General features: G+C 38.4%; 1 protein-coding gene across 6 annotated transcripts in view; it reads left to right on the top strand.

Annotated features, from left to right (window-relative positions):
• The window catches only part of NBEA (neurobeachin), a 520,018-nt gene that overhangs the window by 169,975 nt on the left and 325,409 nt on the right, over nucleotides 1-24,634 (top strand). For all 6 annotated transcript variants that reach the window (XM_063429275.1, XM_063429259.1, XM_063429266.1 and 3 more), the window contains exons 12-18: nucleotides 1,582-1,734; nucleotides 2,557-2,725; nucleotides 9,768-9,847; nucleotides 13,134-13,196; nucleotides 17,125-17,222; nucleotides 17,847-17,939; nucleotides 19,830-19,938. In XM_063429275.1, the coding sequence (XP_063285345.1) occupies nucleotides 1,582-1,734; nucleotides 2,557-2,725; nucleotides 9,768-9,847; nucleotides 13,134-13,196; nucleotides 17,125-17,222; nucleotides 17,847-17,939; nucleotides 19,830-19,938 (765 nt within the window). The remainder of the gene's footprint in view (nucleotides 1-1,581; nucleotides 1,735-2,556; nucleotides 2,726-9,767; nucleotides 9,848-13,133; nucleotides 13,197-17,124; nucleotides 17,223-17,846; nucleotides 17,940-19,829; nucleotides 19,939-24,634) is intronic.

The raw sequence follows: 24,634 nt of genomic DNA, 5'->3' as shown, positions 1-24,634 counted from the left end.
AGTGTTACGAATCTTATCCAGATTGCTAGACCCCGGCTAGTTATGCTTGTTCTTAGCAATCCCTTTGCAGCTCTGTTCCCTTGAGAGGAAGATGGGGGTGTATGGAGCAGCGATGCTGTTGCTAGGTAACACATCACACAGCAGAGCAGGTCTGTAGAAGATTGGAATGACTTGGCTGTAAATGCTTTTACCTGCACAGTGTTTGTTTGGCTCCGAAGCTATCTAGCCAACCTCAGTGGCCTCACTATCAGGGCATCGCAAAGCTATTCTGCTGTGCTCTACCATATCGTCTATACAGAGATAAACACGTAAAACATGGTGTCTGAAAATAAAGGCTTTACATTATATACAGAATGAGAGAGACTGAAACAAATGCTATTGTTTTCATAGAATGAGTTCGGTAGTGCCAGTAGCAGAGCAATTATACTTTTAAAATCAGGGTTTGTACTCTCTGTGCCACGTTCGTGACCATCTATTGGGTCGTATTAGGCTACTGCCTAGTGAATTGTGTGATGGGAAATTTACAGATCAGTTAGGAAGTCTGAAACCAAATGTGAATGTTTCTGCCTGTGTCAAAGAAAGGACAACACGAGATAAAACTATCATAGATGTAGAAACATAGAATGTGACGGCAGATAAGAACTATTCGGCCCATCTAGTCTGCCCAATTTTCTAAATACCGTATCTTATAGTTAGGATAGCCTTATGTCTATCTCACACATGTTTAAACTCCTTCACTGTGTTAACCTCTACCACTTCAGCTGGAAGGCTATTCCATGCATCCACTACCCTCTCAGTAAAGTAATACTTCCTGATATTATTTTTAAACCTTTACCCCTCTAATTTAAGACTATGTCCTCTGGTTGTGGTAGTTTTTTTTTTTCTTTTAAATATAGTCTCCTCCTTTATTGTGTTGATTCCCTTCATGTATTTAAATGTTTCTATCATATCCCCCCTGTCTCGTCTTTCCTCCAAGCTATACATGTTAAGATCCTTTAACCTTTCCTTGCAAGAGATGTACTTCTCTTTATTTGCAAAAGTATAGCCAGGCAAAGCATTTTATACATTAAACACAAGCTGTTTATATATGCATCCATCAGTGAATTTATATAGAGCACAAACATAACAAGCCATGTTTCTCAGCTGCTCCACTCTGCTAAAATAAAAAATAGCTAAATGTTGAATACGAATTAATTAAATACTTGGAACAATTATTTGCACTCGATTGTTCTATCTATTTCCCAACTAGACTTTCCTTTTCGGAGTCTGTTGAAGGAAAGCTGAAACTCCACAGATTGCCCGATTCCCTGGTGTGTAGAACGCAAGCTCTACAGAACCACGATAACTGTACCTGGGAATATTACTGTTTATTACCCAGCCTAAAGAAGGAAATATATTTTTATGTGAAGTATTAAGTATTTTACAGCAGTATTCACAAAGTGCATGGAATGGTGACATAGTCTGTATTCAGACATCTTTACTTCATATTAACATTTTTAAATTGTCTGCAATATTTGCCAGCTGTAATTATATCGCTATTTTATAAATAACTTATTACATTTATTTTTCATTCTGCTTTAGTCTTCAAGGGTTCACATAACCCGAGCAGTCTTGGAGCAGTTTCTGTCATTTGCAAAGTACTTAGATGGCTTGTCTCATGGGGCTCCTTTATTGAAGCAACTCTGTGATCATATCCTATTCAATCCTGCGATTTGGATACACACCCCTGCAAAGGTAAGGAGCCAAGGTTTCTTAATACATCTTACTTTGTTTATTTGGGTGTTCTCTTCTCCAGTATACCTGATCTCACCTTGTTGATGATATTGTGAAGCCTATGGTTAGTTGCAGAGTTGATGTACAAACTTGCTACTATTGCACAGTCCATACCACATAAAGAGGAAAATCAGTCATGGTGACCATACAAGCTATCAAGAGCACTCATTGCATTAGTGAGTGTCTAGCAAAAACATTATTTCCGGTTTTGCTCTTCTCTGTGTGCATTCCACAGAACAATGTTTGACAGGGATTCATGATGGAAGTGCTCAGTCTGAAGATGTACAGTGATGTTAATTTCTACATTTAGTTTTATATTTCAGACCTGACAAATGCATTTTAGTAAAATGAACAATGTAGGGTCAGGAACACAAACATGTATTCCTGATCCTTTAGTGGTAAAAACACTATCCTGCCCCGGTTTCTCCCCAAAACATAGTAAAATCTTACCTTTATTCCAGTCTGCTGGTGCTAGCTCTGCCCCTGATCTGCTTCCTTGCATTGGATTGGCTGAGATTGTCAATTCTGATGATCTAAGCCAGGAAGGGAGGAGAGGGGGTGGAGCAAAATACCATCCTAGCCTATCAGCATCTCCTCATAGAGATATATTGAATCAATGCATCTCTATGAGGGTGGAGACACTGAATGTCACTGCCCAGGAAGAACCTCTAGCAGCCATCTATGGAGTGACCTGTGGAGTTATCCCTAGGCAGTCCACTTTCAGTTATGATTTATGGCTGTTGAAACAGTAATCTCTAATTATTTTCCTCTTGCATGTTTCAGGTGCAGCTCGCACTGTACACCTATTTATCAGCTGAGTTTATCGGCACTGCCACTATCTACACCACCATCCGACGGGTGGGCACAGTATTACAGCTAATGCATACTCTGAAATATTACTACTGGGTTGTAAATCCAACAGACAGCAGTGGCATTAATCCAAAAGGTCTCGGTGAGTACATGTACCAATGGAAAATAAAATGTTCATTTTGAAAATAGCAGTAATAAAATGAAAAATTTTCATTTGTCTTCTGAGTGAACCAGTTTTGTATTTTTCCTGTTATTTGGTAAATGCATTAGGCCTTAATGGACAAGAATATACATTGTAATGTTATGGCTTATTACTGGCTTATAAATGAGTTGTACTCTGCTGCGGTATAAACTGCTGTTTGTAAAGAATGACTGGTTTAGAACATTGCACATTTAATGACGTGTAACCAGCAGCTAGATTATTGCTGTGTGGTTTTCGTCTGTCCTTTGGCTGACTCCACCTTTTAAAGGTCTAAATGGAAAGATATTTTAGTTTATATTGAAATAGTAACAATTAGCCCTAATTAAGAGTTACTTAAAGAAAAAAGAAAAAAACGCTATTGCATTTAGGACCTTTATTGACTACAATAATCACAAATCTACAGCTTAATGGACACAAATGCTAAAATGTTTATTTAATGCTTACATAGATTTAAATACAGTCATGTACCATGGTCAATAGTCCTTTAGTACTATCTGAATCAAGCCTGTTGTCATTAAAAATAGGATTCAAAGATACGATCCCTCTTTGGTTCGATTGTGTATCTAGCCATCATAGGGATTGCATTCTCAATTGAGTCAGCATGTACAACTAAGCAGTATTATGCCTAAATCCAGTGGTGTATTTTGGATTTGTGCTGCCCTAGGCACGACTAAATTCGGGCACCACCAAAATCTAAATTTGACCCCCCAATTTGTGTAAAGGACACTTTTTTGACTGACAGACACATGCCTTCATTGATACATGCACTGATAAACACTCACTGACAGATACACAGTCATTGGCACACACATACAGTCATAAGCACACACTGTTTAACCAACACACACTTTTACTGACAGACACACACTGACAGATACACATAAAATGACATACACACACTCACAGGCATACCCATTCTCACTGAAAGACACACACACTTTCACTCACTCACAGGCACACACTGACAGCTACATTCACTCACTCACTCACAGTAAGGTGGACAGCTCCTGAACACAAGGCAAGCAAGGCATTTGTTTGAGAGCCGCCCTGGGCAAATGCCCTGTTTGCCTTGTGGTAAATACATCGCTGCCTAAATCGTATGACATCTCAGAAAGTGGAGTGTAATATTCGAAGGAGTCCACTGACAGAGGGTCGGTAATTTAGAGGCTATATTTCTAGAACGTTTGTGATAAGCAGAATTTGAACATATATTGATTTTCTAAGTAGTCCTATATTATCGTATATGTCATAGGGAGACTGTGAGGTTTATCTCATATATTCCAGCTGCAGAGGAAGAAAATATGTTACTTCCATAGACAGTCAGTGCTAACCGCAATGGGAGTTATTTTTAAATATAATTTCCAAAATATCTGACCTGGAGAATTACTCCAGTAGTGTTTCATGAATTCACACATTTCAAAATGCAATGTTATTATAAATGTAGAAAAATCTGGAGAAATATTTTATTGTCTTCCACTGTGATTGCTCAAATGTTATAGCTTTTCCTTTAAATGTCTCTTTATACGTAAACGTAAATGTCTGAGCCTGCACTCTCTTGCTCTTTTTATTGCCCAGAATAAATGGGGTGACGATCTTACTGTTTAGGTGATGGATGCCAACCCTACTTATGTTATATTGTAATGCTACATCTGTATCCTGGTTCCATTGAATGCACCACAGTTTGTCAAGTTGACATTGCAAGTGTGAATGCCTTTTCATACATAGATCTTTCTTCCAATGTATCTGCATCTAATAGAAATTGTTTGTAATATCTGGCAGTGCTTTTAGACATCGTGCTTTCTCATAACTTTCCAAGTTTCCATGTGAGTTCAAATACGTTTGTCTCTTGTTGGGCTGTAGATCACATTTCTAAAAGCATGAATTGGGGGTACGCCATTTTTAAAAAATCTTCTGCTGTATGTTTTGTTTGTGTTTTTTTTGATGGAAAGGCTTATTGAAGGGATTCATGATATTCAAGCTGACATCTTTTTCATTTGGATTAGAGTGATAATATAGGATGAAATGTTTGTTTTGACAAACACACTAAAATACAATTTGGACACTTAAATCATTTGTATAACTTGAAACCATTTTAGAATGACAGGCGCCAATAACCACAGTAACACACACCGACACACAACAATTGAGAGCTAAATGTAATCTAAAATATATTAAATGTTTGATGGGACTTTGGAAAGCTAAACAGTGGATCCAATAATGCATACACTATCCCAGTTTCCAAGTTAGCACGAAATAAAACTAGAGCCAGCCATCCTTTCAGGTAAAAGACCAGGAAGCTGACTTGCAAATCACGGATTGACTTCTATAGGCTGTCATTCAGTTTACTCAAGAGACAGTGCTTGACAGTCTTTGCAACCCAGTTGGCATGGCAACGACTGAGTCCCCTGCCTTGGTAACCTATACATTTGTTTAGTACAATCTATAGATGAAATTGTGTGCTCTACATATTAATATAAAGTCATGCTCTAATTTTTTACTTAATCATTCCGTGTGTGTGTATGATGGTATGTACAATGTGTTTCATTTTCTTATATGTAAAGCGCTGCGGAATAAGCTGACGCTATATAAATACCAATAATAATAACAATAATAATAATAATAATCTATAAGTGTGTGTTTATTTAGAACCCTGTGATAGCATTAGTTTTCCCTAAAACATGCCTTATCAGCTTGTTTCTTACATGTCACATTTTTTTGGTTATAGTTATTAGTGTACATGTTAAGGTAGCTTTGAGGTGAATGTTTTTTTAGGTTAGTGTTGGCGGTTAATGTTTTGTGATAGTGTAGTGTGGTAAGGTAATTATGTGGTTACTGTGTAGTTTGTGGTTTTTTGGTAGTGCAGGTGTTTACGGAGAACTTAACTACAATCCTGTACTGGAAAATACATTGCAGTGCTGCTTGAGATTAGTGGGAGTTACTGTTCCAAGGGGCAGTTATTTCTGCTGTTTCGAGTAAAATGTCAGCATGCCCCTCTTGGCAGTGTAAGTCTTAATAATCTGATCTTAGTTGGCAGCAGACTGTGTTTCTATGTGTCTCAGACAGTGAACTGCACATTGTGTTTCTGAATGTCTTGGTCAGTGGGTTTGACAGGGTTTGTGTGTGTCTCGGTCAGTGGGCGGCACAGTGGGTTTGTGTGTGTCTCGGTCAGTGGGCGGCACAGTGGGTTTGTGTGTGTCTCGGTCAGTGGGCTCCACATTGTGTTTCTGAATGTCTCGGTCAGTGGGCTGCACAGTGTGTTTATGTGTGCCTCGGTCAGTGTGTTTGTGTGTCTCGGTCAACTTGTTTGACAGTGTGTTTGTGTGTGTCTCGGTTAGTGGGGTTGACAGTGTGTTTGTGTGTGTCTCGGTCAGTGGGTTTGACAGTGTGTTTGTGTGTGTCTTGCTGCGCAGTGTGTTTGTGTTTATCGCGGTCAGTGATCTGTACAGAGTGTTTCTGCATGTATTCTAGTAAGCGGCAGACTGTGTGACTTGGTCAGTCAGTGTGTTCCTGTGTGTGTAGCAGTAATCTGGCTACACAGTGTGATTCTGTGTGTGTCGCGGTCAGCTGGCTGCACAGTGTGTTTGTGTATCCTGGTCAGCTGGCTGCACAATGTGTTTCTGTGTATCCTGGTCAGCTGGCTGCACAGTGTGTTTGTGTATCCTGGTCAGCTGGCTGCACAGTGTGTTTCTGTGTATCCTGGTCAGCTGGCTGCACTGTGTGTTTCTGTGTGTGTTCATAGAAAAGGCAGTGTTTACATTGCCTCTAGGGACCCCTCCAAGTGGCCACTCCTCAGATGGCCACTGGAGGGGCTTACTGGATCAGGGCTGCACAGTAAGTATCGTTGCCGTTCAGCGTCCCCACACTCTGCATGGAGACGCTGAATTTTCCTCATAGAGATGCATTGATTGGCCCCGCCCCGTGCTGATTTTAGCCAATCCAATGCTTTCCCTATGGGGAAGCATTGGATTGACTAAAAATCTGTAATTTTGAGCCAGCACCGGCGGACGTGCGCGGTGCTGAAAATAAGGTGAGTTTTAAACTTTTATAGGGGGTTAAGGGGGGCAAGCCGCCTAAATGGTGGGTTAAACACTATAGGGTCAGGAATACAGGTTTGTGTTCCTGACACTATAGTGATCTTTTAATGTTATTAGATTTTATTTAAAATTGCAGTGTTTTACATTTGACCTGGATTTTGGAAGAGCACAAAAATTTAATTATTGTCAAGCGGCGTGCCAGCGCAAAAATAGCAGCCCTCTGGGTGCATAAAGCATAACCCCCGCCCACAGGTACAGCTTAACAAAATGAGACCTCACACCCGGCTTCGAGGGCACCCAAGCCCAACTATGAGTGCCTCACTATAGCTTAATTACCAGGGCGTATTGTACACTGGCCACAAGGCACATAAGGCCCAAGATCACCGCCCTACCCAGTCATGAGCTAGAGGACAACCGACAGGGAAACTTGGGTAATCCCGCATATTTAAAAATAAAATTGTGTAGACTAAGCTAAGTGGCGAAAGTATCCATGTATTGTAAAAATGTTTTACCTGCTGATCACGAATTATGTTATCTTGTTTGCCAATACACGCAAAAATAAAGAATTTAAAAAATAAAAAAAAATTTAATTATTGATCTGTAACTATTTAGATGTATCACAAGCAAAGCATGATATTTGAAAATTATTATTATTTTTTTTTTTTTTTTAAATCAGTGTAAGAATACCAGTATTTATAAATACTGAATTAAGGGATGAAAAGATAGCTTACTTATATTTTGTCCCACGCCCATCCTCTTTGGCTGGGATCATTAATCTAGATGATTTCAACCAATCCAATACTTTCTCAAAGGAATGCATTGGGAGGCTAGTGCACATGCATTGCAAAATATCATGTTGTGCCACATGGTCTCTTTGAAAGCGCCTCTATTGGCTGTCAGTGTGACAGCCTCTGGAGGCATTTAAACCCTGCAATAGAGGCATTTCCGTTCCTTGAGAATGGCAAGGTTTTACATTGCAGGGTTAAAACAAGATGGACGTCACACCCTGACCACTTCATTGAGATTTTGTATTTCTATTACTTAAACTAGTTTTGATTAAACCAGCTATAAATATTTTTTGATATTGCTAATATTAGTTGCTGTTTAACCTTAAATTAAAAAAATGCAATCCGCTATGTTCAGGTACATAAAGATCAGCCTATACATCTTGCTGAGTCCTCCAGTCTTTGATGTTTGCAGATATATCTGGTGGTTAAAATTCCAATTCATGCTATACTTCCTTTACTGAAATCCATAGGGCGCTCTGTACTGCAAGGTGGAAACTATTGGGCTAAGTGTCTGTGTGTGTGTTGGTCTGAAATGGACAATCAACAAAAAAGCAGTACGGACCTTTAGATAACATGCCACAGTATTTCCTTCTAATGCAAAGAGATCACTGGATTCACGTAATAGAAAAAGAGCCACAGAAAGTGGCCATTTTAATTATCCCCCAACAGATAGCAAACCAGCATGGATGCCTCTAAGCTATGTATGCTATCAAAAGAAAACTGATTTTATTCTGGACACAGAGGGAAGTATTCTAACCAATTCTGTGAAAAACTCTTCAGTAAAGACACACTTTTCAAATAAACTGAAATGTCTGCCGTGGTAATTTGTCCATGAACACTGTTCCAAAGCGGAAAGCAAGTTAGTTTTAAGATAAGCACGGGATGAGAGGTTATTTACTGAAGCATACAGATTGAGACATGTTAAAGAAGAATACCATGTGTAAACGTAATACAATGGCAAATACAATCATTCTCTGTGTACAAAGGGATGTCTACACAGAATTTCAATTGGAGAGATTTTGCATATCTTCCAGATATGGCCGTTTCTTCTTATTGCAAGGGGATATACCGTAATTATTTCTCTCTCTATCTCCATGCTTTCACAAAGTCTTATGTGGTTTAAAGACACCTATACATTGCATGGCCGAACTACAGGACTCTACTGGATAATATCGTACAGCGATATAGGATGCTAGCGATGGCCAATAGGAGTCATTGGTGTTTGCACTGATCTGTGCACTCCATAGGCATAATGATTTAATCATTTAGTTTTATATTTGTAAATTGATTGTGTTTTACTAATAGAGCTGCAGCACTTTCTTTCTGGTATTATTTTATTTATATTTGTGTCTATTTTATTCATGGTACAAATAAAAAAGCCTATATGGCAATCATGGAAGCACTAGGCATCAAGGGAGTTGGCAGCCGAGGACAAATGGCTATTCAGCCTCCTTTTAATCTGATATAGCTACATTTTGCGATTAAATTCGAGACTTCACTTCCGTGAAACTTGGCACTTTTCCATACAAATGGAGGCTTGGAATTACATTTGTATATTGGCTCTGTAACCGAAGATCTTATTCATTCAACCAATGATCTTGTCTTATTTTCTGGGTACATAAAACAATTATTAATAGGTATGATTTCTGGCGAAATCTCCAGAAATAGGTATGTGTCCATTGCTTTACATTTTGTAATGGATGGATATATTTTATTTTGTTGTTGCACTGATTGGAGATTCTGTAAAGTTTACAATCCAGAAAAGCGATATCCAAAGAGGGAAATTTAGTGAAATTGTGCGATCGGTAAAAATAGTAAGGCACCTTGGTAAGATAAGGGGACAACAAAACACATCGTTTTAATGATCCGCTTTTACAACTCTTATCTAGGTTTTAGATCACAAAACATTTTATAAATATCTCCCAAAATTTCAATCTGGAATTCTCTCTGGCTTGACATAGAAAGAGATGCATTTTGCAGGATCAAGCACTACGTCAACGGAAATGTTGTTCTTACACATATCCATGTTCCAAGTGTGAAAGTCTGGTCAAGACTTTAAATAAAGTACGGTATTCTTTTCTCCGTAGTAACCAGTGTAACATAGTGTTAACATTCTCAATGGCTTGTAATTAAAACCAAAATAATCTCATTTATTTTCAGATGGATCCCGACCCTCTCAAAAAGAAATCATTTCGCTGCGAGCATTTATGTTACTGTTTTTGAAGCAGCTTATTCTCAAGGTAATTATTTCCAAACCTCTATAGTATCCGTTAAAAACTAGTAATGAAAACCCAAAAAAACAGAAAAGAAAAAAGTAACAGGAGAATAATCTGAGTATTGCCGGATACGGCTGATATTCACCAACCACTGATATTAATGAGCACTGCTACCAGGGCCACATATAATTATTTATTTTTACATTTTATGGGCATGAAATATAGTCATGTTTTTGCTCAACTATGGTGATTATGTATAGCCCAAATACATAATTGAAATGCAACTCTTCCTTTTACTGTAGAATGTTTATGTGCAAATGAATATATTTCCTACAGTTAGACGAATATGAATGGTATAGCAATTAAATATTAAACAATTCAAATGTCGTGGAAATGTGATACCATTTACATGGATTATATTATGCACAGTGTGGCCTAGTTGTGTTTTAATTGTATATATTGTGCTACCAAAACCTGCAGCAAATGTAGATTGTCAGGTATAGTAAAAAAAAAACTATTTACCTTACCTTTGATTCCACACTGGAACGTTCTCTAATCTGCCCTAAAAGCAAAGCAATTAGTTTTAAAATAAAAGAATTAGTGACATTTATACTAAGAATCCCTGCACAGATCTGAGTGTGCAGGTTCACAGCACAGCTCCTGAGAGCAAAAGAGATTGATGGGAGTGATGTGCCCAATTTATTCTATATGAAGCTTGACTTTCCCATCTAATGTCAGTGGGAAAGGAGTGGAGTTTGTCGGGAGAGCTGACCATGAAAATCACCGGAATAGCAGGGATTACCCAAATAATTCTTAGTGACTGTTTTCTTGCACCAAAAACACTACATTAGGCTTTAGTGGTAATCGTGCTCGTAGTGTCCCTTTAAAAGCTGCAGTACATTTTCTTCCCCCGCATTTCATTTCCTTTTCTTGTATAGTGTATTGCAGAAGCATGAGAACCATAACCTTCAAAAGCAGATTTATTTAGCGTAACATTATTTTTTCTATTTTTGCCTGCGACTACCATGTTTACAAATTGAAGTACTGAATCGCTCGCAAACACAAACCGTGCATGCAAACCAAGGCCAACCAGAATAGAAATCTCCTCACGAGCTGTCAGGAAATACTGTCTACAAATAATGCAGTCTAGATCAACATTATTATTTTATTATTTGTATGGCACTAACATGTTCCACAGTGCTGAACAACTCGGATTTAAGATAGAAAGACATGATAAAAAACAAAAAACAATAAACTGTGGTTAATTGAATTTCCAATTGCAAAATATAGACCAAAATATTCTCTTTGGAAAAATGTTACCTATTCATCCATTTTGCAATTTATATCCATATATATCAATGTTCTATTTGCTGATTATGTTCCCAGAGGTTGCTAACCTGTACCAGGTTTGGTTCATGCTCTTATAACCGATAACTAACCAGGACTGTCATGATTACAAAGGATTTGCTTAATCTTCTACTAATAAAGGGTAAAATCGAATTCCCGTGATGCCCAGTAAGAGTAACATTTGAAATTGATATCGATACTGACTGGGTTAATTCCCTAAAATACACAAATATTAAAAAAGATAAAGGGATTACACAGCAGCATCCTTATAAAAGGAATTATATATATCTCTTTATATATCTCTCTATCAACCTCTCTATCCGTCTATCTCTCTATCCGTCTATCTCTCTATCCGTCTATCTCTCTATCCGTCTATCTCTCTATCCGTCTATCTCTCTATCCGTCTATCTCTCTATCCGTCTATCTCTCTATCCGTCTATCTCTCTATCCGTCTATCTCTCTATCCGTCTATCTCTCTATCCGTCTATCTCTCTATCCGTCTATCTCTCTATCCGTCTATCTCTCTATCCGTCTATCTCTCTATCCGTCTATCTCTCTATCCGTCTATCTCTCTATCCGTCTATCTCTCTATCCGTCTATCTCTCTATCCGTCTATCTCTCTATCCGTCTATCTCTCTATCCGTCTATCTCTCTATCCGTCTATCTCTCTATCCGTCTATCTCTCTATCCGTCTATCTCTCTATCCGTCTATCTCTCTATCCGTCTATCTCTCTATCCGTCTATCTCTCTATCCGTCTATCTCTCTATCCGTCTATCTCTCTATCCGTCTATCTCTCTATCCGTCTATCTCTCTATCCGTCTATCTCTCTATCCGTCTATCTCTCTATCCGTCTATCTCTCTATCCGTCCGCCTCTCTATCCAGCTATTATTATTATTATTTTTGCCATTTATATAGCGCCAATAGATTCCATAGCGCTTTACAATATTATGAGAGGGGGGATTTAACTATAAATAGGACAATTACAGGAAAACTTACAGGAACAATAGGTTGAAGAGCACCCTGCTCAAACAAGCTACCTCTCTATCCAGCTACCTCTACCCATCTATTTCTACCCATCCATCTATCCATCCACTCTCTATATCCATCTATCACTCTATCTATCTCTGTCTGTCTATCTTTTAAAACATCAATATGTAACCAGTGCTAAAAATATAAAACCATGCAGCTCTTCCTATTAGTCTAAAGTACTCTCATATAAAGTTAGCAGTTAGGATCATAAAAAATTATGAAACTGAAAAGAGCAATTTGCCAAAAAGATACATGTATACAATCAAGGTATCGATTCACTGTTACAATTTGTGTAACACTTGAATTAATCACAGCTTTATATATCTTCTATATATGGCAATATATGAAATCCTATAATCACAGCTTTTGTATATGCCAATATTTTAAATCCTGTAAGTCTGCAGAAAAAAAAACATTATAAAAGCAGTGACAATTGCCAAGTAGCACTACACCTTAAATAATTGTTCTAATATCCTATTTGTGTAACAGGCACTCCTTGTAAACAATGTCCCAAATCTTAGGGGTATATATCTTGTAAATTCAGAAGTACATCAAATGAACCAAAAAATAAGTCTGCATTAAACATTACCACTGCCCTCCCACTGGCTGCCCTGTCTAATGCTCTTATGTCGACAAGAAAACCAAATAAAGAAGGACGTCAGAACAATCTCCTGGTGTGAATATGCAATTTTGGAACATTAAAGGCGACCATCAACGTGTTTCATCCCAGACTAATGGTTTTACCATTATAAGTATTGTGGGGATTACTGTATTTGACTACAACAACTTATAATATTAAAAAGATCATTTGTATTAGATTATAGATTTTTTTTGCGAGTGAGCTTTTGTATATTTTTTTTCTTGTATCTGTACACATCATAACACTTATGTTTTTGTGTTTTTTTTATGTTTGTTTATTTTTCTTTTTTCAGGATCGAGGTGTCAAAGAAGATGAGCTACAGAGCATATTAAACTACTTGCTGACAATGCATGAGGTACGCTGTGCGTGTGAATGTTTGTGCGGACGCAATGCACAAGCAGTGTGTAATTTATGATCACAAATCAGGTCTAACAGACAAATTACACTTGTTTCCCAAAATTCTGTTGGGATCTAACCTTTTGTGCATTCGAGCTTCCAAAAGTTTCCACTCCTACGCTATAAAGTGCCAGAAGCATATGCTATTTATTAAATATAATGTCATACACTTGCTTTCAAATTTTACATGAGAAATAAATATCCAGCAAAGTGAAAGTATCATAATTCCAATGCATTCTCAGCCATAAAGAGATCTCAGTGGTAATTAAGGAGAAACAAATCCTGTAGCAGGGTGTATTCTGATGCAATACAACAATCCACTTTTATTTATTATCGGAGGAACTTTGAGTAATGCTGAAACAATGCCTGCATATTTCTCTGGCATTTAGAATAGTAAATTATATCAAATTGCCCTCTTTGTAAAAAAAAAAACATCAACAAAAAACACCAAACCATGAGATAAAGACAGTAAGAGGATACCTCCTGTCTTTGGTCCCCAGTCCACAAAAGTATTAACCAGATGGTACTGGAGACCTTATCGTTAAAGGAGGGACATGTGAGGAACTTGATCATGACTTAGCAGTCTCTTACTTTATGTGAGATTTTGAAAAAGCAAAATTTTTTTTTGAAATCTTGATGTTAAAGTCTTATAAGTGGTTTAGGTCTACAACAGTTGGGGCTGACTTTTGGAGACGCCTGTGCTGTAGCAATTTTTGGTGGAATTTGATATAGATATGCTGTTATATGCTATGTACCTGGCAATAAACGAGGAACGTGGAAACTGGAAAGAGGTTGAGGACGTTGGTGCACAATCAGTATTTTTGTGTGTCCCCTCTACCCCCCAGCATGCTGTTTACGCTCTCTTCCCATACAATCTTCTTCTGTATTCCCCCCCACCCTTGTCTATCTCTTCTGATGTGTGGGATGGGAGGCAGGTTCATCCCTTGTAGCCCAGGAGAAGGAGTAATAGATGTGTGCTTTTGTTGACACAGATCTTTGCTCGCTGTTCAGAATCCTCTTCATGCAGAATGTTGGAATGTGACATCATATCCTACTGCTCTCCATCCTAAATTCTCTTGTCTTAAGACCAGTGGATGAAGATTTGTGCTGATAAACGTACAAAAGAAAAACACAAAGATGTGCCTGTTCTGTCTATATTTCATCCTATAAAGGATAACTGTAGTGACAGTGTGATGGCTCTCCTTTGTGTTGGACATAAATTCAGTGTAAGGCATACTGCTATACCCAGGAGCTGTTTACTGCAGTTGACCCCATGCAGTAGTTTAATTGTATTGAGGAGGGTGTGCGGCTTCACATTTAGTGGGACATTAAAGGGACACCCCACTGACCAAATACATTTCATTGTGGGTATATCTAAAATCCGCTTTCAAAACCTGCAGTTCTCTTGTCTGAAGCTTTTGCAAACTCTCCCCTTATAACCACGCCCAAACTTTCTGTGGTTGTCCAATCACAGACTTTTCCAATATAGCTCAATGAGACGTGTTTGTAAGTCAGGTGCTCTGGGCAATTGCTGCCTCTTCAGGTCAGCTGCATTGAGTTAATGAAACCAGGAAGTAACATTACCTGTTGTCTGCTTGAAAGCCAAGGGGGTGTAACCGGGTTAATTTATAGAAGAGTCAATTTTTATTGAAATCTGTACTTTTTGCAAAATGAAAAAAAAAAAAAGGACACACTCTTCACACATAAGCTTTTCAGGAAACGCAAGTTGTTTAGGGGTCTGGAGTGACCCTTTAACAGTGACGTGGACTAGCTCTCAACCAGAATGTCCGCAAGTGTAACCCTAGCCACAGACATGTCATGTAAGCTTCAAAAGCCAGATGCGTTTTAACATAGTGCCAGAAATGTAAAACTCTCCATGTCCGTTCTGGCAATGTTTTACTCTCTTTAATATAGCGATGTCAAGCTCTGTCCTCAAAGGCTTCAATACTGCCTGCCATGTAATCAAGCACTTGCTATTCAACAGATCTGTTTTACTGTTTCCTGGAAGACCTTGTTTGAGACTTTCAGTCCTTCCATCAGAGTAGTTATATTAATGTGCACTTACCATGATATGCAACTAGAGAAACAGATATATCTCTGGCAGAGCGAACAGTATTATGATTTCAATATATCCTAAAACATAAAGGGATCCTATAAAGGGATTCAATTTAAGACAGATGAAACGCAGCAGGGAGGATATATTCTCGTTTTATTGTTATTAGTAAAACGACAAAGAATAATGTCAGCCATTACTTTGGGGTGCCACAATTTTAAAGATTACATGTTTTCCATTGAAAATGAATGGTTACTGTTTTATAACCAGCCTGAAAGCTGTATACGGGAACTGCATCTTAATTTGCCTGAAATCATTATTCACTCAATGCACATTAAGGCGGAGGGCAGAGAATCTTGAGAAATAGAATTGCATCACAGTTTCAGTTGCAGGTTAGCTGCTGCTCATCTTAGGCCACGAATGCAACTATAAAAGGCCCATTATTGTCTGTCTTGTTTCACACAAGGTCCATTTTATCATGAGCATCTCCAGTCCCTTATTTTGGGGCACATGGAGCCCACATCCTCCCCTGGTTAACTAATCTTAGTATCCACAGCCTCCCAAATCCGAATTTTGACAACATGATACGTCCTATTTCCCAATTCAATACCCACATATTCCAATAATCGCAGCCTCTTTTCTCTACGTAATGCTCATACAACTTACTTGCATCTGCGCCAAAACACTGATTAATTTTTTTTTCCAACAAATTTCACCTCTACACCCACAAACAATACATCAGTGAAATACTATTACTTTACCAGATATTTTGAACAAGCCAGCATTAAAGGAACATGTATTCCTGACCCTAGTGTTAAAACCACCAACTAGCCCCCGCTGGTCCCCTCTTGCTTCCCTAAATATGATCTGCCTGCTGTCTGCTGACATTATCAGAAGTGGTGGTCTGAGCCAATCACAATGCTTCCCCATACGATTGGCTGAGAATGTCAAGGAGGCAGATCAGGGGCAGAGCCAGCACAAAGCCAAACAAAGCCCGCATTGAATTATATTGAATTGAATGCATCTCTATGAGGAAAGTTCAGTGTCTGAATGCAGAGGTTGGAGACATTGAATGACAGTGCTGCACAGTATGCAGCAGTGCCCCAGGAAGCACCTCTAGCAGCCAGTGGAGTTATCAGTGGGCCTTAATGTAAACACTGCATTTTCTCTGAAAAGACACTGTTTACTGCAAAAAGCCGGAAGGGAATGATTCTACTCACCAGAACAAATACAATAAGCTGTCGTTGTTCTGGTGACTATAGTATCCCTTTAATGGGGAGTCTGGGTTTGTTTATCAAACACTAAATTGTAGCAAGTTGAATAGCAGATTGCAAAATGTAGACAAAAAAACGGAAAATGTCTCCAGCACAGCTAGGGTCATAGCTTGAATATTTTTGCCTACATTTCACAATTCAGTGCTTTTGGATTGTACAGGTGAAATGACATGTCAACATTATGACCAAAGTAATGTACCATGTTGGGTCAGCTGACCTGAATGTATTTATGCATTATTCCCAGTGTTTCAGCATGCTGTCTGCATTTTGTAAGTGGGTGGTGAACACAGCAGAATAGTTTTTTTGTGAAAGCGGACTGACGCACTATCCGGTGTCTTTCCCAAATGCTTGATTCTTCACATAACTAACTGGACTATACAGCGCCATGTGGAGCTTTGGTTCAATTGCTCTATATGCACGGACATAGTGTCACTTATTCAGTAGAAGGAAAAAAAAAAGACGAAACCTTGGTCTATGGAATAAACAATTTGTTCCTTATTTCTAGAGTGTATGATAAGAGTGTAATTGGAATCAGTCAGTGTACACCTTGTCTCTTATAGGACGAGAATATTCATGATGTTCTGCAGCTATTAGTGGCTCTAATGTCTGAACATCCTGCTTCGATGATACCTGCATTTGATCAGAGGAACGGGATACGGTAAGATAAAAAGTGCACGCTTTTCTTCTTTGTTTTACTGTTGAGGGGATCGTCTGAAATACGAGAGTCACAGGAAAAGACATAATTGTCATGCTCAAATATTCAACAAAGTAAGGCAACTAAAAAGGTTGCAGTTATATTAATAGTAATGAAATGTTATGTAACATTAAGTACTTGATATGAATCGGAACTTTCAATGAACCATTTCGGCAATGTCCTAATATTGGAGCAATCCTCACGGATTTTTTTTGATAATACTGGTGTTTTTCATGTTTAAAAAATTTGCCACACAATCTTTTTTATACATGTGGTCTTTAATCCCTGAATAAAGACAATGGCTTTTTAGTTGAAGGTCTTCAGATAATAGATTTATTTGTTTTGCTATGTTGAGGAAAATTAGAAAAAAAAAAACATTTCTGCGTATCTTTTCTGTTTAACATGACCTGTGAAACTTCACTGATCATTACTTGATATTGATATTAAGACCACACTCTAGCATTAAGATATTAGAAATAGAATTAAAGGGAAAAAAAAATTATTGTGTGGGTGATTGTTTCACTTAAACCATAAATAAATCCAGATAAGTATTATCGCAATTAATATTAACCGTTTGTGTGTTTTCAGGGTCATTTATAAATTATTGGCTTCTAAAAGTGAAAGTATCCGTGTACAAGCTCTGAAGGTCCTGGGATATTTTCTCAAGCACTTGGGTCACAAGTAAGGTTCACGTAAAAGTATCTGTTTCAATAATTCAATGATAAAACCTCTGCTGGAATGCAATTAGTGAATAGCATTTTACAAACAGTACTGCATTTAGCCGAATAACAAGTGAGGCTCTATAATATCTTTATAATATCTTTTTAAATGAACACCATTGGAGATCATTAAAGAACAGGATAATTCTTTGAGTGAAAGTCCGAAGTTCTTTTTCTAAAGACAAAGAGATTTGTTCACTAAACTCTGGATTGCAGCAATCGAAATCCAAAAGAGAGGATTTCCATGCATACACCTTAATCCCTATACTTGAGCATCCCTCAATTCGTAGCACACAGATGTCCCACTAGAAAGAAAGGGATGCCCATACATCCCCATGTTTGTAGTTTCCATCACTAGTTTGAGGGTGTGGTGGGATAAACAAAATACAGAAATTAAAATGTAATCTCCACATTTGGTAAGAGTTTGACTATCACAGTGTTTAGATGATGTGTGTTCTATATCACATCATTGTTGCATGACAGCTACACTTATACAACACCCACACACGTATAAAACAAAGCACACGCCATTCTAAACTAGCACTAAAACCTATAAAGCTATAAATACTAACAGCAGTGAGTTTATGCAGTGTATGTTCTGTATCTATATCCTCATTATTTTACATAAAATAGGTAGTTTATTATAGTTATGCATCCTGTGTGCATTCCCCATAATACACGGTTTGACTGCCTTGTTCAGGGGTCCCCCATTTAATGGCAGCGCCGGGACATACGTACCTCTTTATGTCTGAGATTAGTGGGAGTTATTCTCAACTGCAGCTGCTTTACACAACCTGCCAGTTATTTATAATCATTTTTTTTATCAGGAGGAAGACCAGGTATAATTTAGTGAATTTCATGGCAAGACTATAGTACATGTAAATATAAGACGTAAAATCAGAATTGCCAATAGTATACAAAGTAAACCGGGAGTACCTATGCAGGTATGAGTATAACTAAGGGCACAATGTTCAAGTATATAGATTGTGCAATACATACTGCGTACAAAGTAAACTAAGCATACAAATAATAGTATGCACCAACAAATGCCGTTATCCGTGATCTCAAGCTCTGTAATATGATTTATCGAAACTTTCTAAAACAAATATTCCACAAAGCAAATTGTGGGTTGACATTAACACAGATCAAAGCAATAGAGATAAACATTAAAGGAAAGGTGAAAGGAAAGATAAGAACAGAGAGAAATGAGGTCAAAAAGAGAAAAAAACACTTGTCAAAAAAAGAAGGGGCAATGGGCTAAAAAGGGGAGGAGAGGTTAGGGAGAGGGGGAAAGGGGCATGGATAGGAGAAATGAGTTTATTGCACATAGAAGCAGAGAGGGGAAAAAAATAAAACAAGCCACTAAGTACTGCGGGACACCCACGAATACTATACATTTTAAAACATGAAAGGTCATCAATGGCAGTGTGGCAGGCAATCCGTGCACAGTTTAAAAACACCAGCTTTTTAGATAAGAACATTTCAAATTGTAGTATACCATCCCTTCATTACGTCGCAAAACAAATTTGTGTTAAAAAAAAAAAAATTAAAAAAATAATAGACCCGGATCTCGTCTCCAAGATTTCAGTGATTAGATTGCATACCCACCACTCCCCATGGATTACAATGTATATTAGACTATACTTTTAAGGGGTAGGATTATTTGCAGATTTGATTTAGTATATGTACACGGCACACTGAGAATATTGTTATATGTATATAAACCAACATCTAGCCAGTGAAATGAGAGTAATACATTATACATTTACAACTCTTGAAATTAAATATCTATATTCTCTTGCATCCTTTCCAGTTCCCAGATGTTGATGTTCTCTTGTTCTTTCGTTTACAGGAGGAAAGTTGAAATTATGCACACCCACAGCCTGTTCACTCTGCTCGGAGAGCGACTGATGCTTCATACGAATACAGTGTCTGTAACAACATATAACACACTCTATGAGGTACGGATGCTCAATGCTTATCTGAAACAGAAGGAGGGATAACGCTGTGTTTAGGTCATGGCAGAGTTTTATTCTTATTCATTTTTTTTACTCGCCTTCCATTTAAGCCTCCTTAGATGTTCTGAGTGATGATGTGAGTTCTACAATGACTGAAGGCCCATGTGATGTATTACCTGTTAGATAATCTGGATACTGCTTCATTGTTTATCAGCAAATAACAAATCGCAAATACTGTGAATTGCCAACAATGAAAAGTTTAGACAGAAAATATATTCCTTTTGAGAAAAAGATAGATGAAACCCTATGTGTATTGATCTGTTTGTGAGCAATCGAGAACATTCTGTGAGATTCTACTCTTAATACTGTTTGAACGAACAGAAAAGAGACCAGCGATGAATGCTTTTTCCCTTTGCCTGGGTGCGATAATGCGGAGGTTTGCAGGTTTCTTATTTCCTTTGCATTCACATATTCTAACCTTTTGTGTGTCATGGGGACATACTAAAAATTACAAACCAATAAATAGTATAGTTTAAAAAACATATACCACCGGGGGCGCCACAATCACACACGTGTGAATATATTTACCAAATAGTAGACACAAATCGTCATGTAAAGAGATAAAAACAATACAGTATATAGTGAAGTATTTAATTACACGAATAAAAATGATAAAAAGATAAAAAATTTACACTCACAAATATATTGGCACAATAAGGACATATGTCTAGATTGTGCTGTAAAAGCTTGTCAGCCCCTTCCTGGGCTAAATTCCCCTTTGCAACATGGATCCAATTCTCCAAATTCAGTGGTAGTCAGTCTATATTCAGCTGAACTCCAACTCTGTAGTGTGGTCCAAGAAAGTCTGTGGGGGTGCTGGCAGGCTTCAACCGCTCAACGCGTTTCGTCTCACTGACTTTTTCAAGAGCTCTTGGACTCGTGGATGGATACTGTCAGGCCCTGGAGCTTTGTTTATATTAACTTTCTTTAATTGCTGCAGCGCCTTGTCTTGAGTTAACCAATTACAATTTTTCTGCAAGTTTTTAGTAGCAATCATTTGCACATCTATTGCCATGGGTTCTTCCTTAATATATACGGAGGAGAAATAGTTATTTAAAATTCCTGCCTTTTCCTTGTCTACATTAACTAACACCCCCGTTTCAGTTTTTAGTGTACCTACACTTTTTTTTTTTTTTTTTACAATTTATGTACTTAAAAAATGCTTTGGGGTTGGTTTTGCTCTCTTTAGCTATCATTTTTTCATTTTGAAGTTTAGCAAGTCTAATTGCTTTTTTTGCACGCATTATTTGCTTCCTTATATCTTTTATAAGATGCATCTGATTTGTCCGATTTAAATGCTTTAAATGCCCTTTTCTTATTTTTAATCTCTTGTTTTATTTATTTACTAAGCCACATTGGTTTTAATTTGTTTCTTTCATATTTATTTCCCAATGGTACATACTGAGAAATTTACCTTTCTAATATTTGTTAAAGATGATCCATTTATCCTCAGTGTTCTTTTCACTAAAGAGTTTATGCCAGTCAATATATTGTAAAGCTGCCCTTAACTTATTGAAATTGGCCTTTTTAAAATTATATGTTTTAGTATACCCCATGTGCTTTTGTTTTTTTGAGTTTATTTCAAAGGACACTATATTGTGATCACTATTTCCCAAGTGCTCACCTACTTGAATGTTGGTCAAAAGATCAACGTTGTTTGTTAAAACCAGGTCCAGACAAGCGTCCATTCTAGTTGGTGCTTGTACAAGTTGTGACATGAAGGTGTCATTTAACAAGTTTAGAAACCTAATTCCCTTTGCTGGGCTACTAGTCCCTCTGTCCCAATTTATGTCCGAGTAATTCAAATCTCCAATAACTAAAGTGTTACCCAGATTTGCAGCTTTCTCAATTTGCTCAAACAGCTGTTGTTCCTCGTCAATATTAACATTAGGTGGTTTATAACATATCCCAACCAATAGTTGTTTTCCCTTCTTTTCCACCAAGCAGATATTTACCCATAAAGCTTCCACATTTTCCTCATCGCATTCCACTTGCTTAAGATTTGGCTTTAAATCATGGTTGACATACAAACATACCCCACCACCCTTCTTGGTTTTTCCTATCCTTCCTAAATAACATGTACCCATTTAAGTTAACTGCCCAGTCATGTGTCTCATCCCACCATGTCTCAGTTATGCCTATTATGTCATATTGTTTAGCGTATGCTACTGCCTCTAGTTCCCCCATTTTGTGATTTAGGCTCCTTGCATTAGTAAGCATACATTTAATATCATGAGTCACTTGTACTTTTTGTGAATTATCAACATTACATAGCTTCTCTGTTCTGAGCTTGCCCCTCCCCCCGAGGGGCAAGCTCAGAACAGAGAAGCCCATCTCCTTTCTGTCCTCCATTTTGTAGATTGCTATCACCCTCCCCCCTACTACTAGTTTAAAATCTCCTCCAACCTTCTAGCCATCCTATCCCCCAGCACTGCAGACCCTCTCCCGTTTAGGTTCAATCCATCACTACTATAAAGGTTGTACCCAATCGCAAAGTCATCCCAGGTACCAACGTGGACCATGACCGCTGGGTCATACCCAGCCCCTCCCAATAATCCATCCACTTTGTCAGCAACATGCCGGACCCGAGCACCCGGGAGACAGCAAACTGTCCGGTTGTCCCGATCAGAGCGGCAGATTGCCCTATCTGCTTTCCTAATGATGGAGTCCCCTACCACCACAACCTGTCTTGCCTTCCTTACATTTTGATCCCCATCCATACTAGGAGGGCTGTTACCTCTGCTGTTAGAAGTAACAGCTTCCTCTAATACAGCTACTCCTAAGCTGATGCTCCCAACATCTTCACTCAAACGGGCAAATCTGCTAGGTTGCACCAAATCAGGACTTGCTAGCCCTTTCCTCTTCCCTCCTCCCCTGCTCCCTTGCCCCACTGTCACCCAGCTACATGCCTGTTCCCCATCTGTCTTATCTCTTCCCTCTCCACTACCTGTCCCCACTAAACTCTGCTTAGTGAGAAGCAGACTCCTCTCAAGATTATTATTTATATAGCGCCATCAGATTCCGTAGCGCTGTACAATGAGGTAATCCCAAAATATAGCTGAATGTACAAAAAAGAAACATCCAGATTCCCACCACTAAAATTCATCTGTATATTGAGACATATTCACATGTCCGCTAGAGTGCTCCAGAACCTGTATGTTAGAAAGGCAAGTGAAGCACATGTCAGCTAGAGTGCTCCAGAACCTGTATGTTAGAATGGCAGGTGAAACGCATGTCAGCTAGAGTGCTCCAGAACCTGGATGTTAGAAAGGCAAGTGAAACACATGTCAGCTAGAGTTCTCCAGAACCTGTATGTTAGAATGGCAGGTGAAACGCATGTCAGCTAGAGTGCTCCAGAACCTGTATGTTAGAAAGGCAAGTGAAACACATGTCAGCTAGAGTGCTCCAGAACCTGTATGTTAGAAAGGCAAGTGAAACACATGTCAGCTAGAGTGCTCCAGAACCTGTATGTTAGAATGACAGGTCAAACGCATGTCAGCTAGAGTGCTCCAGAACCTGTATGTTAGAATGGCAGGTGAAACGCATGTCAGCTAGAGTGCTCCAGAACCTGTATGTTAGAATGGCAGGTGAAACGCATGTCAGCTAGAGTGCTCCAGAACCTGTATGTTAGAATGGCAGGTGAAACGCATGTCAGCTAGAGTGCTCCAGAACCTGTATGTTAGAATGGCAGGTGAAACGCATGTCAGCTAGAGTGCTCCAGAACCTGTATGTTAGAAAGGCAAGTGAAACACATGTCAGCTAGAGTGCTCCAGAACCTGTATGTTAGAAAGGCAAGTGAAACACATGTCAGCTAGAGTGCTCCAGAACCTGTATGTTAGAATGGCAGATGAAACTCATGTCAACCAGAGTGCTCCAGAATCTCTATATTGCTGCAGGCCGTGGACTTCAGCTCATTCCTTGCTAATTTCAGGGATTTACTAGAACTTCCCTGGGAGGTTTTTGCAGCACCCCCTAGTTCTCAGCCATCACAGCCTTTGTATCTCTGTGCTATGTAGACATCTTGGATTTGGAGGTGGTTCTTTTCAGTATTTTCTCCACCAATTTGCATTTTTATCATGTAGAAACCGTTGACTTTCATCATAGAACTGAAGAGTCTTGAAAAGCAGGGAATTTGAAAGTTATTTTTCAAAGAGACGACACAAAGAGGTTTTTCACTAAATGGTGAATTGCAAAGGATTGACAAAAGATTCAGAAATGTTCTGCCGAGTAGCCAAATGTGAAACCTTTTTCAGCTGTTTTACAAGATTAGCTCTTCTAGCTAAAGTTTACAGTTCCCTTGTCGCTTCTCAACAATTCCAAGCTTAATGAGCAAACCTGAAGGATTTTAACTTCTGTCTCCTACTATTATGCGGAAGATCCTCTGAATATTTAGGTTTGAATTAGGTTTATGACATTATTTCACCAATGTGGCAAATATTCTCCTAAAACAAATGCATTGATAGCTGCAGACCGTTATTATTAATATTTATCATCTTCGTATTGATGGGTCAGTGGTCTCTAGCATAGCCTGTGTAAACGAGCCCTGCAAGATTACATTTGATGGTGGTTTAGTGTTAGTCTTGAGATTGGCTTCCATGGAACAGATATGTCATTAACAATTATAAACTACGTGCCACAA

The sequence above is a fragment of the Pelobates fuscus genome, chromosome 1 (genome assembly GCF_036172605.1).
Source record: "Pelobates fuscus isolate aPelFus1 chromosome 1, aPelFus1.pri, whole genome shotgun sequence".
Taxonomy (NCBI): Eukaryota; Metazoa; Chordata; class Amphibia; order Anura; family Pelobatidae; genus Pelobates; species Pelobates fuscus.
This window is presented reverse-complemented; position numbering and strand designations above follow the sequence as displayed.